The sequence below is a fragment of the Phocoena phocoena genome, chromosome 2 (genome assembly GCF_963924675.1).
Source record: "Phocoena phocoena chromosome 2, mPhoPho1.1, whole genome shotgun sequence".
Lineage (NCBI taxonomy): Eukaryota > Metazoa > Chordata > Mammalia > Artiodactyla > Phocoenidae > Phocoena > Phocoena phocoena.
In genome coordinates, this window is record NC_089220.1 from 87,294,060 (window position 1) to 87,311,294 (window position 17,235).

A 17,235-nucleotide genomic window follows, 5' to 3' on the forward strand; every position below is an offset into this window, starting at 1 on the left:
AGTTGTTATTCATAAGAACTTTTTACAGGTGTTTATTTAGGTAAATTTTATATACTTTGAAATACATAGATCTTAGCTGTAAGTTTTGACAAATCTACACCCGTATCACAATATAGGACATTTCCTTTCCTCAAGGCAACTTTTATTCTGATTTTTTTTTCTCCTTAGATTATTTTTGCCTCTGCCTTTTTAATGCCATCACCAAATGCATACTCTTTTGTGTCTGCCATTGCTCAGTGTCTGTGAGATTCTTTCATGTTGTTGATGATATTAGTAATTGTTGCTTTCTGTTTCTGATTATTATTCCACTGTAAAAAACAAAGCAAAACCCACAATATTCATCTTTCTGTTGCTGAGCATTTTCGTTGTTCCCAGTTTGGGGCTATTGTAAATAAAGCTGCCAGGAACATTTTGGTAAAAGTACCTTGTGGACATGTTTATATTTCTCTTGTTTAAAAACTTAGAAGTGAAATTATTGGATCAGAGGGCTATGTGTTGTTTATTAGAAAGTGCTCAACTTTTACCAAAATTACATTCCCATCAGCAAAATATGAGAGTCCTCATTGTTCTACATCCTTGCTACCATTTATTGTTGTCAGTCTTGTACAATACTTTTTACGATTCAAGTAGATGCGGATTAGTATGCTATTATGTTTCTAACTTACACTTCTGATAATAAATAATATTGAGTATCATTTCATATGCTTGTGGCAAGTTATCTAGCTGTTATGAAATATCTTCTCAAATCTTTTGCTCATTTTTTTCTACTGTTTGTCTTCGTTATGTTTTAGGATTTCTTTGTATTCTGCATACAAGTGCTTTACAAGATACATGTTTTATGAATATTGCGTCAGTTTGTTGCTTGCCTTTTGATTTTTTTTTACTGGTGTCTTGGTGAACAGAAAATTTTTAATGTTTATTAAGCCAAGTTTATTCAGTTTTTCCTTTTATGGTTATTGCTTTTATAGTTATTCTTTGTATAAGAGCATTTCATCTACAAGGAGGTAGTTTTATTTTTCCTTTCTGACATAGGTTTCTTTTCTTTTCTTGCTTAATTGACTAGAACCTCCAGTAAAATGTTGAATAGAAGTAGTGAGAGTAGACATCCTTGTCTTATTTTTGATCGTAAGAGGAAGGCATTTAGCTTTTCACTATGAAGTATGATGTTAGCTCTGGGGCTTTTGTAGATGTCTTTTATTGGGTACGAATTCCCTTCTACTCCTGCTTTGTTGAGGTGTTTTTTTTTTTGTTTTGTTTTGTTTTGTTTTTTGCGGTACGCGGGCCTCTCACTGTTGTGGCCTCTCCTGCTGTGGAATACAGGCTCCAGACGCGCAGGCTCAGCAGCCATGGCTCATGGGCCCAGCCGCTCTGCAGCATGTGGGATCCTCCCGGACCGGGGCACGAACCCGTGTCCCCTGCATTGGCAGGCGGACTCTCAACCACTGCGCCACCAGGGAAGCCCCTTGTTGAGTATTTTTATTGGAAAAGGATGTTGGGTTTGGTCAGATACTTTTTCTGTATCAACTGAGATGATTGTGTGGAGTTTTTCCTTTATTCTTTTAATATGGTGTATTAGATTGATTAGTTTTCATATTAAACCACCCTTGTATTCCTGAGAGAAATACCACTTGGTCATGGTGTGTAATCCTCCTATTAAGCTGCTGGATTTGGTTTGCTAGTATTTCGTTGAGGATATTTCTGTCTATGTTCCTAAGGGATATTGATGTGTAGTTTTCTTGTAGTGTCTTTGTTTGACTTTGGTATCAGGGTAATGCTGGCCTCATAGATTGAGTTGGGAGGTGTTCCTCAATTTTTTGGAAGAATTTGAGAAAGATTGGTGTTAATTCTTCTTCAAACATTATGTAAAATTTACCAGTGAAGCCACCTGGTCCTGGACTTTTCTTTGTGGCAAGTATTTTTTTATTATTAATTAAATCTCTTTACTTGTTATGAGTCTTTTTCTGTTTTTTCTTGAGTCATTTTAGTTGTGTCTTCTTTAAAATGTGTCCATTGAATCTAGGTTATCTAATTTGTTGTTGTACAGTTTTTCATAGTATTTTCTCATAATCCATTTTATTTCTGTGAAGTTGGTATTAATGTCACTTCTTTCATTGATGATTTTAGTAGGTTGAGTTTTCTCTTTTTTTCTTGTCTAGTTCTAAAGATTTGTCAATTTTGTTGCTCTTTTCAAAGAACCAACTTTAGGCTTCATTGTTTTTTAAAAAATTATCTGTTTGATTTATTTTTGTTCTATTTCTTTATTATTTTCTTTCTTCTGCTTGCTTTAGATTTAGTTTGCTTTTCTCTTTCTAGTTTTTTAAGCTAGAAGGCTTTTTTATTGATTTGAGGTCTTTTTAAAAATATTAGCATTCACAGCTATAAGTTGTCCTCTGAGCACTGCTTTTAGGGGCATGCTATGAGTTTTGGTGTGCTGTGTTTTTGTTTTCATTCATTGTGAAGTATTTTCTAATTCCCCTTGTGATTTCTTCTTTGACACAGTGTTTATTTAGGAGTTTGTTGTTTAATTTTTGCACATTTGTTAATTTCTCAACTTTCCTTCCTTGTGATTTCTAATTTAATTCCACTGTGGTTGGAAATCATGTACTTGTATGATTTCAGTTATTTTATTTATTTATTTTATAAATTTATTTATTTTATTTTTGGCTGTGTTGGGTCTTCATTGCTGTGTGCAGGCGTTCTCTAGTTGCAGCGACTGGGGGCTACTCTTCGTTGTGGTGTGCGGGCTTCTCATCGTGGTGGCTTCTCTTGTTGCAGAGCACGGGCTCTAGGCGCGTGGTCTTCAGTAGTTGTAGCATGCAGGCTCTAGACTGCAGGCTCAGTAGTTGTGGCACATGGGCTTAGTTGCTCTGCACCATGTGGGATCTTCCCGGACCAGGGCTGGAACCCACGTCCCCTGCATTGGCAGGTGGATTCTTAAGCACTGTGCCACCAGGGAGACCCGATTTCAGTTCTTTTAAAGGTGAGACTTGTTTTGTGTCTTAACATGTAGTCTTTCATGGAGAATATTCCATTTGTAAGTTGAGAAGAATGTGTATTCTGTTGTTGGATGGAGTGTTCTATGTATATGACTCTTAGGTCTCAAGAATCGTTCAGGTCTTCTATTTCCTTATTGATCTTTTGTCTAGTTATTCTATCCGTTTTTGAAAGTGGAGTATTAAAGCCTCCAACTCTTGTTGAATTGCCTGTTTTTCACTTTGATTGACAATTTTAACTTTATATATTTGAGGACTCTTGTTAGATACATGTATGTTTATAATTTCCCTCTAAGTGCTGCTTATTACATCCCAGAAATTTTGATGTGCTCTCTTTTTGTTAATTTTCATTACAAAATATTTTGTATTTCCCTTGTGAATTCTTGTTTGACTCATGATTTATTTATAAATTAAAAAAATTTCAAGTATATGGTACTATTTAAGATTTCTTTTGTTTTTGATTTATAATTGTGGTCAAGGAACATACTTTGTAAGATTTTAGTCTTGATGGTCAGTTTCAAAAGTTCATGAGGGCTTTACTGCTCCAGCCCTTTTATAACTATTAAGTATACCTTTTACAACTCATTATTGGAATGGACTAAAACCCTCTATATTTCAGCCTCCTTCTTTAAATGCTCTTGTCTTTCTTTCCAGTGACTGGTTATTTTTAAGTTCAGAGGACCTTTCTCCTAAGCTTGCCTAAAATCTTCACTCTCCATGAAGAGTGATCTAGCATTTTATATATACACTATGATGTGTATCTATCCTTAGCCTGTTAGACTTTTTGATTCTCATGGGAAGAGGTATCATTTTTATCCTTTTATTACCATACAGGTAGCAGGTGACCAATATTTAAATTTTAATGAGCTGAACCCCTTGGACTGAACTAGCTATATGTGTTTAGTCTTTTAAGACCTACTTTATATGAAGATATTATTTCATAAAATTTTTAAATTTCCATTAAAGATTCTGGGTTTAAGATAGGTTCACCCGTAGGTATTTTTGAAAATATTAAAAAAAAATTTACAGATTTTTAAAGAAATTGAATACAAATAACTTTCTTTTTGAAAAATTACCCCATGCATTTGCTTTATGGGAATTTTCCTTTTTAAGGAGTGCTGTGCTGAAGAACAAAGGAATTAGACAAAATTTATACACTGTAAATAGAGTTATTTAAGTAAATAATACATACCTTGAGTAAATCCCTTTAGAAGTTAACATTGACTCTTTAGGAGAAAAGGCAGTATGTTTTATTTGGGGATGACAACTTAAAACTGAACACTATTTGGTGATGAAAAACAAATGGTTGTTTGGAAAGATATTTTAGGACTCCTCTGGTGAAGCCTTTGAGGTTGGGACTTTTTTGTTGGAGTAGATTGTGTGTGTGTGTGTGTGTGTGTGTGTGTGTAGTCTCTATATGTTAAAAAAGGGAGGGGTCCTAACTTTTTTTCTGTGACTGTTGTGTTGCATTACTAAAGACATGACTTTTTGTTTGTTTGTTTTTTGTTTTTGGCTCTGTTGGGTCTTCATTGCTGCACCGCGGGCTTTCTCTAGTTCTGGTGAGCAGGGGCTACTCTTCGTTGAGGTGCGCAGGCTTCTTGTGGTGGCTTGTCTTGTTGTGGAGCATGGGCTCTAGGCGCACGGGCTCTAGAGCGCAGGCTCAGTAGTTGTGGTGCCGGGCTTAGTTGCTCCATGGCGTGTGAGATCTTTCCGGATCAGGGCTCGAACCCATGTCCCCTGCGTTGGCAGGCAGATTCTTAACCACTGCGCCACCAGGGAAGCCCAAGACACGACTTCTTAAGCTTCCTAATTTGTCTGCGAAGACCCTACTCTTTGCCAAGAATTTCTTCACCTTTAGGAGTTTAGAGTGCTTAACTGGTTAGACTTTTTTGCTAATGCATTCACTGTTGTGAGTAGTTTTACTCTTCTCTGCACTTTATAGCTTTTCTAATTCCTTTTTCATTTTGAGCGTCAAGATGGTAAGATAAATAATGTATTCATTATACAGGTGAAAAAATATTTAAGTGGCTATAGCTTAGCTATGATTGAAGTAGGATTAGACCTAATTAATATCTCTTAATTATTAGTGTAGTAGTTTTTGTATTCTGTTTCACAGATTATAATTCAGGCAGTGTTCTCAACTACTTCTAAGTCTTGGGACAATTTTTGCCAGCCATTAATTTTCTCACCAGTGAAATGAGAGAGTTCAAATCGATGGCCTCATATTTTCTGTCTGATGTGAATTTAGTATTTAAAGGATCATTACAAACAAATGGCCAACAGGCACAGGAAAAGATGCTCAACATCATTAGCCATTAGGAAATGCAAATCAAAGCCACAATGAGATACCACTTCACCCCCACTAAAATGGCTATAATAAAAAAATAAACAAGTAACAAGTATTGGTGAGGATACGGAAAAAGTGAAAACCTTGTACATTGCTGGTGGGAATATAAAATGGTGCCGCTGCTGTGGAAAACAGCAGTTCCTCAGTATGTTAAACATAAAATCACCACATGAACCAGCAATTCCACTCCTGGTTACATACCCAATAAAACTCAAAACAGGTGGTCAAAAAGAAACTTGTACATGAATGTTCCCTCCAGCACTATTCACACTTAACCAAAAGGTAGAAACAACACAGATGTCCATCAGTAGATGAATGGATAAACAAAATGTAGTCTTACCCATTCAATGGAACATTACTCAGCCATAAATGGGAATAATGTACTGATACATGCTACAACATGGATGAACCTTGAAAACATTATCCTAAGTGAAAGAAACAGTTATACAGGACCATATATTGTGTGATTCCATTTACATGAAGTGTCCAGAATTGGGAAATCCATAGAAACAGAAAGTAGATTGATTAGTGGTTGCTTAGGGCTAAGGGCAGGGGGAAATGGGGATTGACTGCCAATAGGTATGGGGTCTCCTCTGGGGGTGATTGAAAATGTTCTGAAAATAGATAATGGTGATGGTTGGACAACACCACAAATTAATAAATGTTACTGAATTGAACACTTAAAAAGATCATTACATATGGTAACATCAAATACCACAAAATGATCCAGTCATTCTTGTTATATTGATACTTGTATACTTGTTGATATTTAGAATTGTGCTCTTGGAATTAATTCATTCATTGACTAAGGGTTTTTTCCACTACATTGTAAGCTCCAGAGGGTAAAAACCTTCTCTATCTTGTTTTACTAGGCACTTACCTAGCCCAGTGCCTAGAATATGGTAAGTGCCCAATAAATACTTGTTGAATGAATGAATGAGTGATTAAATGAATGATAAGGTCAGCATGGGTGGAGGCAGCATAGTGCCCTGGAAGGAACATGTACGCTCTATTAGATCATAGGATATAATATTTCAGAAGTTGTGGGAAGGTTATTTGGGAGAACGGAATAAAATTCAAAGCACTACACGTTTCAATTAAAAGGTTAGTTTCTTGGGAATTCCCTGGTGGCCCAATGGTTAGGACTCCGTGCTCTCACTGCTGAGGGCCTGGGTTCAACCCCTGGTTGGGGAACTAAGATCCCACAAGTCATGTGTGGTATGGCCAAAATAAATAAATAAATAAAATGTCAGTTTCTTATTTCAATCCCTTATAGACCTGGACTTCTTTTTAATCAAGATATTTTTATTATATAAGCTGGGCACATATCGGTATGCTAGGTTTAATTTTAATAACCTGTATTATTTTTCTCTTATAGTTTTACATGTGGCACCCATAAAAGATGAGGCTGAGAACACGGAAAGCTTCTCAGCAATCAAATCAAATCCAAACACAACGCACTGCCAGAGCAAAGAGGAAATATTCAGAGGTTGATGATAGCCTGCCTTCAGGAGGAGAAAAACCACCGAAGAATGAAACTGGCTTGTTGTCTTCAATTAAAAAATTCATTAAAGGAAGCACACCCAAAGTAATGGTTTTACCTTTTAATTATATCATTAAAAATGAAGTTTAGGTTGTTTTCTTTAAGCATGTAAAGATGAGAAATCTAATATTGCTAGAGCCCTATTTAAGGGAATGTGTCTACATTTTGATGTTAAGAGTATTGACATGTAAAATATTTAATGGTCAGTCAAGAAAACATTATTTATTCTACTTAACTGATCCACTTAGCCTTCTGTTTTCTCAACTTAGAATTATGGGAAGTAAAATAAATTTTTTCTTATTTACTTGAATTATTTCTTTTACTTACATTTTTTTTCATTTCAAAGATAAGTTAAAGTTTCTTGTTAATATTAATACATTGTCTAATTAGGGAGATGATTTATCTGAATTCTAACATTTGTACAATGAAAATGTATTATTCATTGATGAGAAAACAAAAGTTATTAAAGAAAGAATGGGGAATTCCCTGGTGGTCCAAGTGATTAGGACTTGGCACTTTCACTGCCATGGGCCCGGGTTCAATCCCTGGTCGGGGTACTAAGATCCCGCAAGCCATGTGGACACTGACCAGGAGTCATATGCTCTAGATTCATACTTCTTACTCTGGACCAACTTAAATGATCTGAGGAAAGGCATTTGCCCCTCTTAGCCTCAGGAAGACAGTAAAATGGGACTAATACTAACTGCTTTGTCTGCCTCAGAGTTGTTTTCAGATTAGATGGCAAACAGGTGGAAAAGCATTTTGAGAAATTTTAATGCATTAATGATAATGTTATTATCATTCATTGTATGTAGATTTTGTTATCACTGTTGCCTACTCTTATGTTCTTTCTTGGGATTATTATATATATGATAAATTTCTTATTATAATGTAAGTTTGTCACTTTGATAAGTAGAAAAATAAATCAATGTGACGGTTTATTCATAGTGATAGATTTTTGTCATCATAGAACTAAAAATGCCTAGTAACTGTGAACTATTGGCCAAGGTTTAGAAGTATTCTGTGTTAGAATTTTCCTTTTCGTTTTGGTGGTTTTATTTTGTTTTTCTAATAATATAAGTAAAATTTCTTTTGTTAATTTTAAATGTAATTTTTAAGTTTCTTTGAGTTAATTTACATGAGCCTAGAAGTATTCTAGTATTATTGTATAACAATGATAAAATTCCTTCCAGAAACATGAATTCCTGAATCTTTAAATTCCGTATGGGTTATCATTAGCCTCTGTTGATGAGAACATCACTATATGTCAGTTCATTCTCTGAACACTTCTAAATGTTGTAAAGTTCTTCCTTATCTTGAAGAAAATATACCTACCCTTTATTTTTATTTTTATTTTTTTTTTCGGTATGCGGGCCTCTCGCCGCTGTGGCCTCTCCCGTTGCCGAGCACAGGCTCTGGACGCGCAGGCTCAGTGGCCATGGCTCACAGGCCCAGCCGCTCCGCGGCACGTGGGATCTTCCCGGACCGGAGCATGAACCCGTGTCCCCTGCATCGGCAGGCGGACTCTCAACCACTGCGCCACCAGGGAAGCCCGTACCCTTTACTTTTTCATAGGTTCTTTTTCTTCATGTGCAAGTACAAACCCTCAGTCACTGTCCTGGCTAAATATTTCTAGTTTTCATTATATGACATATATGATATAGATCACCACCTTGGTCACCCTTTTCTGTTGTTCATGAAAGGTAACAACCAGAAGCGAACATTGGTTTTTCCTATGTCTTCTGACTTCTGTTCATATTTATTTCCGTTGATTTGGACATACTTCTACTAATGTGGGATTATATTATATCATATATCATGTCATGCTTTCTTTTTTCTCCTTTAGTAGTTTTAGATCTTCTTTGTTGGTCAGCACATTTTTGCCCATGTCAATTAAAACACTCAGGGTTTTTCTATAGTAATTGTTGTCAATTATTTAACAATATGCACTACTGCCTTTCCAATAAGTGACAATGCTGGGATTTAACCCAGGTACAATTTGACTCTGATATCTGTGCTCTTTTTCCTATACCGTTCTGTCTCAAAGTAGCTAGATAATATCTTTATAGCATCACCTGTCTTGTGTAAGGATTGAAAACTTTCTTGATGAAAGTAAATAAGAATTGAGTCTTTCTATGCTGCTGATTTTGTCATTTATTTATATTCTATCATCAGCTCAAAGCTTGAGGCTTATTCTTCTAGGAAATTTTTTTTTCCCTAGTACTTTTTGCATGTATCATCATCCTCTGTCTTCAGTCTTTCTGACTGGATGATAGACGGCTTCTCTTATTTCTACAAGTGTCCTTTTAAAATCCAAGTTAGCTAGATAACTCCCTATGCAGCCACTGGTTTCTTTGGTACCTTTCCTTTCTCTTCTTTTGGACTTTTAAAGTTATGTGGTTAGAATTGAACTTTATAGACAAGTCTTCTTGCTTTTTTCTTTGAGTTGTCTTTCTTCTAAGGTGTCTGACATTGCTCTCATGCCTGTCTTATGAATCTGGCTTTTTGAAACTTGGTCTCTGCATATGGGCCAACTTTTTTGCTCTTCTTTACTGTATGATTTCCAGTTTGAATGGCTGCTGGTATTCTTGCCAGTTTACTCTCACTGACCTATTTTTATTTTCCTTATAAGTTTTAATCTGTATTCTAGTCCTAACTTGGCATAAGTTAGCCATGAGAGTATTTAGATAATTTAAACATATGTTGTTCATCTAAGAGGTGTGTATTAGTTTACTAGGGTATGTAATAGTCTGCCATAACAGAATATCACAGATTGGGTAGCTTAAACAGCAGAAATTTATTTTCTCACAGTTCTGGCAGTTTGAAATCTAAGATGAGGTGTTGCCAGGTTGGTTTTTTTCTGAGGCTTCGCTCCTTGACTTCAGATGGTCACCTTCTTGCCGTGGCATCATATGGTTGCCACTTGGTGTATGTGTTGTCTGTTTTGTAATCTCCTCTTCTTGTAAGGACACTAGTCATATTTGGATTAGGGCCCATCCTAATGATCCCACTTTAATTACTTCTTTAAAGGCCCTGTCTCCAAGTATGACTACATTCTCAGGCTTTTGGGGTTAGAGCTCCAACATAGGAATTTTAGGGGACACAACTCAGACTGTAATAGAATGAATGAAATCTCTCATGTCTTCCAGATCTAGATTTTATGATTCAAGGATATACCACTTCTCTCATTTCAGAATTATGAATTGTCAGTAAGAGTACTCAGGAAGTGTTCATACTCAGTCTTTCTGCTTTTAGCATGATGAGATTCCTAATATATATTTGAAGTGAAAGAAGACTTCACAACTAAAATGTATTTGCTTTATACCAGTGATCTCTCTATTCCTTTCTAAATAGGTGGTTTCTAGAGTTTTCCCATAACAAAATTGTCTTTTTCTCTGTTACCTAAATACTGTTACACTGTCATAGTTAGGAGTCATCAGTTTCCTGTTACATTAAATCAGTGTTTTTAGATCTTTTAACTATGATCCACAGAAAGAAATAACATCTTATATACTACATTCATACATATGAAACAAAACTCACCCATAACATACTTAATGTGTTCTGATTTTTCTTTTCTATGCTGTTGTTTCTTATTCTCCTTTTAAAGGTGATTTTCATGTTTTAAGTTGATTTTATGATCCACTGATGGGTTGTGCTCCTTAGTGTGAAAAACATGATTAGATGAAAACTTTGTTCTCTTTAACCTTTGTATTACTAAGCTTCATAGTTATATTTGGGAATTTTCTTCCTTCCAAAGTTAAATCTCATTTGTTTGTGTAAAAGAACGTCTTTCTAGATGAGTTCTTTAACAACTAGATTAATTTACCATTTATTTTTATTTTTAATTAACTTATTTATATTTGGCCACATTGGGTCTTTGTTGCTGCACAAGGACTTTCTCTAGTTGCAGCGAGCAGAGGCTACTCTTCATTGTGGTGCATGGGCTTCTCATTGTGGTGGCTTCTCTTGTTGCAGAGCATGGGCTCTAGGTGTGTGGGCTTCAGTGGTTGTGGCTCGTGGGCTCTAGAGCGCAGGCTTAGTAGTTGTGGCGCACGGGCCTAGCTGCTCCGCTGCATGTGGGATCCTCCCAGACCAGGGCCCGAACCTGTGTCTCATGCATTGGCAGGCGGATTCCCAACCACTGCACCACCAGGGAAGTCCCCTTGCATGTAAATTTTAGAATTAGCTTGTCTGTTTCTCCAGAAAAGCCTACTAGAATTATAATAGAGATTGCATCACATGTAGATCATTTAGTGAGACTGGACATCTTAACAATATTGAGTCTGCCACTTCATGATCGTGATATATCTCTATGTTAATATAGGTGTTCTTAATTTTTTCCTGCTAATATCAAGGTCTTACATACCTTTCATTAGTTTTATTCTTAGACATTTGATGTTTTACAATGCTGTTTTAAATGCTGTAATACATTAAAGTTTTTACTTTCTGTTTGTTGCTAATATATATAAATATAATTTATTTTTCTATATTGACCAGGTACTATGTGAAATTGCTAGATTCACTTAATCATTCTATTCTTTAAGATTTCATAATGTTTTATACATACATAATCGTATACCAAATAACCATAATTTTCTTGTTCTTTTCTGATTTCTAGGCCTTTTATTTCTTTTTCTTCATTTATTGCATTGGTCAGGACCTCTAGTACATTGTTTAGTAGAAGTGGTGAGAGCAAACACTTGTTACTGATCTTAGGGGAAGAGAGTTTGTTTACATTAGGTATGATGTTAGCTAAATGTTTTCCGTAGTTATCTTTTATCAGTTTGAGGAAGTTCCCTTCTGTTCATAGTTTGCTATAAGATTTTATTATGTTGTTGAGTTTTATCAAAGACTTTTCTGTATCTATTGAGATATTCTTCAGATTTTCCTCTTTTAATGTGGAGTAGAACATAAATTTTTTTGAATGGAAAACCAAACTTGTATGGCTGGATTTGATTTGCTGCTGGGTTTGTTTTAAGGATTTTTACATCTGTGTTCATGAGGGTTTTGGTCTGTAGTTTTGATTTGTAATGCTTTAAGATTTTGGGATCAGGATTATTCTGGTATCATAAAACAAGTCAAGAACTGTTCCTCTGCTGCTTTTTTTTTTCTAAAAGAACTTGTGTTGACTAAGTATTATCTCATCCTTAAATTATGAGTAGAATGCACTGATGAATTCTGGAGAGGAATTTCTGGAATGTGACTGGGATTTCTTTATGGAATAGCTTTTATTATAAATTTGATTTCTTTAATATATATGGGGTTGTTTAGCTTTTCTATTTCTTCTTCAGTTTTGGTCATGTGTTTTCCAAGGAATTTGTCTATTCATCAAAGTCATCAAATTTTTAGGTGTAAAGTCTTTGCAGTATTTCTGCATTAACCTAATAATGTCTGCAGGATCTGTAATGATATGTTCCTCTTTTCACTCCTGATGTGAATAATTTATGATTTATCTTTGTTTTGATTCGTTTTGCTCCTAGAGCTTTATCAATTTCATTACTTTTTCAAAGAACCAACATCTGTCTTTGTTCATTTTCTCTTTTCTTTCCAGTGTCTGTTTAATTGATTTCTGCTTTTTATTTTTAATATTTTCTTCTATTTTATCTGGTTTACTTCTACTTTTCTAACTCATAGAAGTGGGAGCTTAGAATAGGAATTAGTAAACTTCTCCTGTGAATATTTCAGATAAGTGATATTTAAGACTTTGCAGACTATATTGTTTGTAATTGCAGTTACTACTCAACTCTTCCATTGTAGACAATACGTAAATGAATGAGCATGACTTTGTATACTGATATTTGATGTTCACCATAATTTTCATGAGTCATAAAATATTATCGTTCTTTTCTCCCCCCCCCCAACCATTTAAAAATATAAGAACTACTCTTGGCTTGCTGGCCATACAAAAACAATGTGCTGGACTTGGCGTTTGGACTGTAGCTTGCCAGCCCCTTGCTTAGGTCATTAATACTACACCTTAATTTTTTTCTAAGTCAACTATTTAAAGCTATGATTTTCAGAGTACTGCTTTCCCACATATTCTGATTTTATGTGTGTGTGTGTGTGTGTGTGTGTGTGTGTGTGTGTGTGTGTGTGTGTGTGTTTTTGGGGGGGGTGTGTCATGTGGTACATCTTAGTTCCCCGACCAGGGTTCAAACCTGAGCACCCTGTATTGGGAACACGGAATCCTAACCACTGGACCGCCAGGGAAGTCCTCTGACTATATTTTTGTTAGCTTATTTGTGATTTATTCTTTGACCCATAGATTATGTAGAAATGTGTTATTTAATTTCCAGATCAGATATTTGGGCATTTCTTAGATATCTTCTAATTGTTTATTTCTAATCTAATATTATTGTTATCTAAGAATATACTCTGTATGATTTCATTTCTTTGGTGTCTTGATATTTTGTAGCATATAGACTATTTTGGTGAATGTCTTATGTATTTGAAAAAATATGCATATTCTGGAATTGGTTAGTGCAGTTCTATAAATATCAGGTCAAGTTAGTTGATAATACTCCAATTTTCTGTGTCTTATTTTAAATCTCCAACTCTTAATTGTGAATTTGTCTGCCTTGTCTTTCAGTTCTGTCAGTTTTGCTACATGTGTTTCAAAGCTCTGTTAGGTGCATACACATTTATGATTGTTGGGTGTAAATTGTTCTTGTTACCACTGTGAAATGTCCCTCATTATCTCTAGTAATATTATTTGCCTTGAGGTTTACTTGGCCTAATATTAATAAAGCCACACAGTTTTCTTGCTTACCATTTACATGATACACCTTTTTCCACTGTGTATTTATATTTAAATTGGCATGGTTAGTCTATTTACATTTAATGTAGTTATTAATATGGTTGAGTTTAAAGTCTCCCATCTTGTTATTTATTCTGTGTTTATCCCATTTGTTATTTGTTATTCTGTTCTTATCCTGCCTTCTTTTTGGTGAACTAGTTATCTTTTAGAATTCCACTTTTTCTCCTATGTTGACTTTTTAAAAATTAACTTTATGGGGTATAATGAAACACAATAAGACACACTGATTTAAAGTATATGTTTTCATGAATTTTAACAGAATTGTACACCCATGACCAAAAAGTACCCTTGGAGTTTTTGCAGACAGTCTCACAGCATCACCCTAAACACCATTGATTTGCTTTCTATCATTCTAGATTGCATAAATCTTTTCTAGAGTGACCTATGAATATAACATGTCTTGCTTCCTTCACTCAACATAAAGTTTTTGGATTCATCTATGTTACTGCATGTATCCGTAATTTATCCCCTCCCTCTCCTGTACTCCAAGTAGTATTCTGTTGTATGAGTATACCACATGTCATAATTTGTTATCCACTTGGATTATTTCTGGTTTTTGGCTATCATGAATGAAGTTGCTATGAATATTTCAGTCTTGAATCCATGTGTGGGCATATATTTAGGTTAAACGTGGGTAAATAACTAAGATTGACATCGCTGGATTATATGATATATGTGTGTTTTTTTATGGTAGGTTTATTGAGATACAATTCACATACCATAAAGCTCACCCATTTAAGGTATAAATTCAGTTGCTTTTAGTATATGCACAAAGTTACGCAGACATTACCACAGTCAATTTTAGACCACTTTTATCATTCCCCAAAGAAACTCTGGACCCTTTGGCTCTCACTTGTCAGCTCCACCTTCCAGCTCAAATTTTTTTCTCATTTGTTGGGGGTGACTTTTAAAATTTTCTCTTGTGATTTCATCAGTAGTCCCTCTTGAGCAAGTGGTTCTTAAACCTTTTGAACTTCGGATCCTTTACCTTCTTATAAATGATTGGAAACCCTAAAGAACATTTGTTTATGTGGGTTATATCTGTCAATATATCTCATTAGATATTAAAACTGAGGAATTTTGAAAATATCAAAATTATAATTCTAAACCCTACATGTTGATACAAATAATATTTTAACTATTTTCTAAAGACAAAAAGGAAATTAGTGGGAAACATGACATTACAGTTTTATAAACCTCTTTAATCGAAACTTCATAGAAGGTAGTTTGTTGTCATTGAAGCATATAAAGAAAATCATACATGTATTTAGAAAAGGGAAGAGTATTTTAATATTCTTTGTAGATAATTGCAGATATTATACCAAAACTTGACAAATTGTGCAGTATCTTAAGTTCTTGTTCCAAGATTGAATTTGAGAGCACTACAATGATCTTTTCATTGGTCTGTCTTGTGCTTGGAATGAATCTTTTATCTATATATGATTTTGTAACATCATGCACTGATTATTTGGAAAATATTGGTTCACTGAATTATGTAGATCTTCCACATATGTGTCCACATTGACATAGTTCATTATTTAATACTTAAAAATCACATTTCTAAACAACCCCACTGATCTCAACAGAACAATCTTTAAGTATTGGGAAGCTGTCAGTCTCATGGTGCTTTGTCCAAGTTTTCAAACATCTCAGTTTTTGCTTGAATGCTCAAATTTTATTGTTGGCAGCAAGAAGTATCAGTTTTTCTTGAAGTGACAGGCTTGCTTTGTTCACTTTTCAGAAAATAATCTACTTCAAGTAAAGATAGTTTTCTATCAGAAAAAATGGTCTAATTCAGCTTACAATTCAGTCACACTAATGCTTTTTCTCAAGACAGTTGTGGAAACACAGTTGGCAGCAGAAACGCTTTGTGTGTACTTCCCATCTTGTCATATAGAATTGAACACATATTTAAGGGTTGAGATTTAATTAATTTTACATTTTCATCATGGACCTTCCTAAGTAGAGCTGGCTTTTTTTCCCCCATGCAGGTGCATGGCAGTGAAAAATAACTATTGGGTGTCAGTGCCTTGATTTGTGCTAAGGTGGCAGTAGTTATAAACCATTTTTTTTGCACAGTCATTGCAAATTTTGGCATAAGTAATTCTAGGATAAATTGAGATGTTAAAAAAATAATTTACCACTTGTGTTTGTTACCACGCATTCACAGTAAAGACAATTTTTGATGATTAGTTGATACTAGTATCAGACAAGTACAGTCAAAACAGAAAGTCCAACCACATTAGTAAGGCTAAAGTGCAATTCAACACACCAGATTTTAACTCATTTTCTGTATTTACAGTTAAGTCTTTAATTCAATGATTTACTTTATCATTAGAAAGTGGAAGTGCCTGTTTCTTTTATTGACTTTTTTTTTTAAAACATACACTCATCTGGAAGGTAAGACCTTCCAGATTCATAATTTATATATTTATTTATTTATGGCTGTGTTGGGTCTTTGTTGCTGCGCACGTGTTCTCTCTAGTTGTGGCGAGTGGGGACTACTCTTTGTTGCAGCACGGGGGCTTCTCATTGTGGTGGCTTCTCTTGTTATGGAGCACGGGCTCTACGCACGTGGGCTTCAGTAGTTGTGGCACGTGGGCTCAGTTGTGGCTTGCGGGCTCAGTAGTTGTGGCTTGTGGGCTCTAGAGCGCAGGCTCAGTAGTTATGGCGCACAGGCTTAGTTGTTCCACAGCATGTGGGATCTTCCTGGACCAGGTCTTGAACCTGTGTCCCCTGCATTGGCAGGTGGATTCTTATTCACTGCACCACCAGGGAAGTCCCTCTTTTATCGACTTTTATTGAGCAGGCTTCAGCACAAACTACTGTGCAAGAGTTTATAAGTTTCTCGTAAGTTATGTACACTTCTTTGAACAATGCAATATGATAACTTTTTAAGATATCTCACTGGGTTTTGTAATTTAAGTTTGAAAAGCTATAACTTTTTGGCTTTTAAAGATCTCATCATGTGTACATTTAAAATATTGAGTTTCTGTTTTTAAAACGGAATGATTGTTCTCAAATGCAACTGAATCGGCACCATAATTCTATTTGAATATGTTCTATTGCATAAGACAACTTAATTTTACAGCCAAAGGGACATTAGTTTTATCATATTTTCATTTGTAATTTACAGTTTCGTTCAGTTATTTCTTAGAGTATATTCCCCCCTTTCATGAGTTAGAGAATTCTATGTCGGTTTCTTTTCATCACTTGCAGTAATGGATTGAATTTACAAGTCGCCCAGCTCCCTTTTTCAATCCAACAATCTATTCTTAGTTCTAAATTATAAATTTTCTTTTATTTAAAAAGAGTTACTAAATTCTAAAATAACTTTTAGGTGAAATTTTAAAAACCAAATTTAATAATATTGCAAAGCAAAACAAGAGTACTCTTACTATGTTTCCGTATATACATAGAGAGAGAGAAAAAAAATAAAACTTTGAGACTTCAGAATAATTTATTGGATCATAATGAGACTACAGAGACTATAGCAGGTGTTAGTGTTGAAGACAGTAAAAGCACAGTAGAA

The 17,235-nt window shown here is 34.9% G+C and overlaps 1 protein-coding gene across 1 annotated transcript in view; it reads left to right on the top strand.

Annotated features, from left to right (window-relative positions):
* CTDSPL2 (CTD small phosphatase like 2) overlaps positions 1 to 17,235 on the top strand; it is a 68,240-nt gene that overhangs the window by 11,318 nt on the left and 39,687 nt on the right. Inside the window, exon 2 of the mRNA XM_065871986.1 lies at positions 6,719 to 6,928. Coding sequence (XP_065728058.1) covers positions 6,743 to 6,928 — 186 coding nt within the window. The 5' untranslated portion in view covers positions 6,719 to 6,742. The remainder of the gene's footprint in view (positions 1 to 6,718; positions 6,929 to 17,235) is intronic.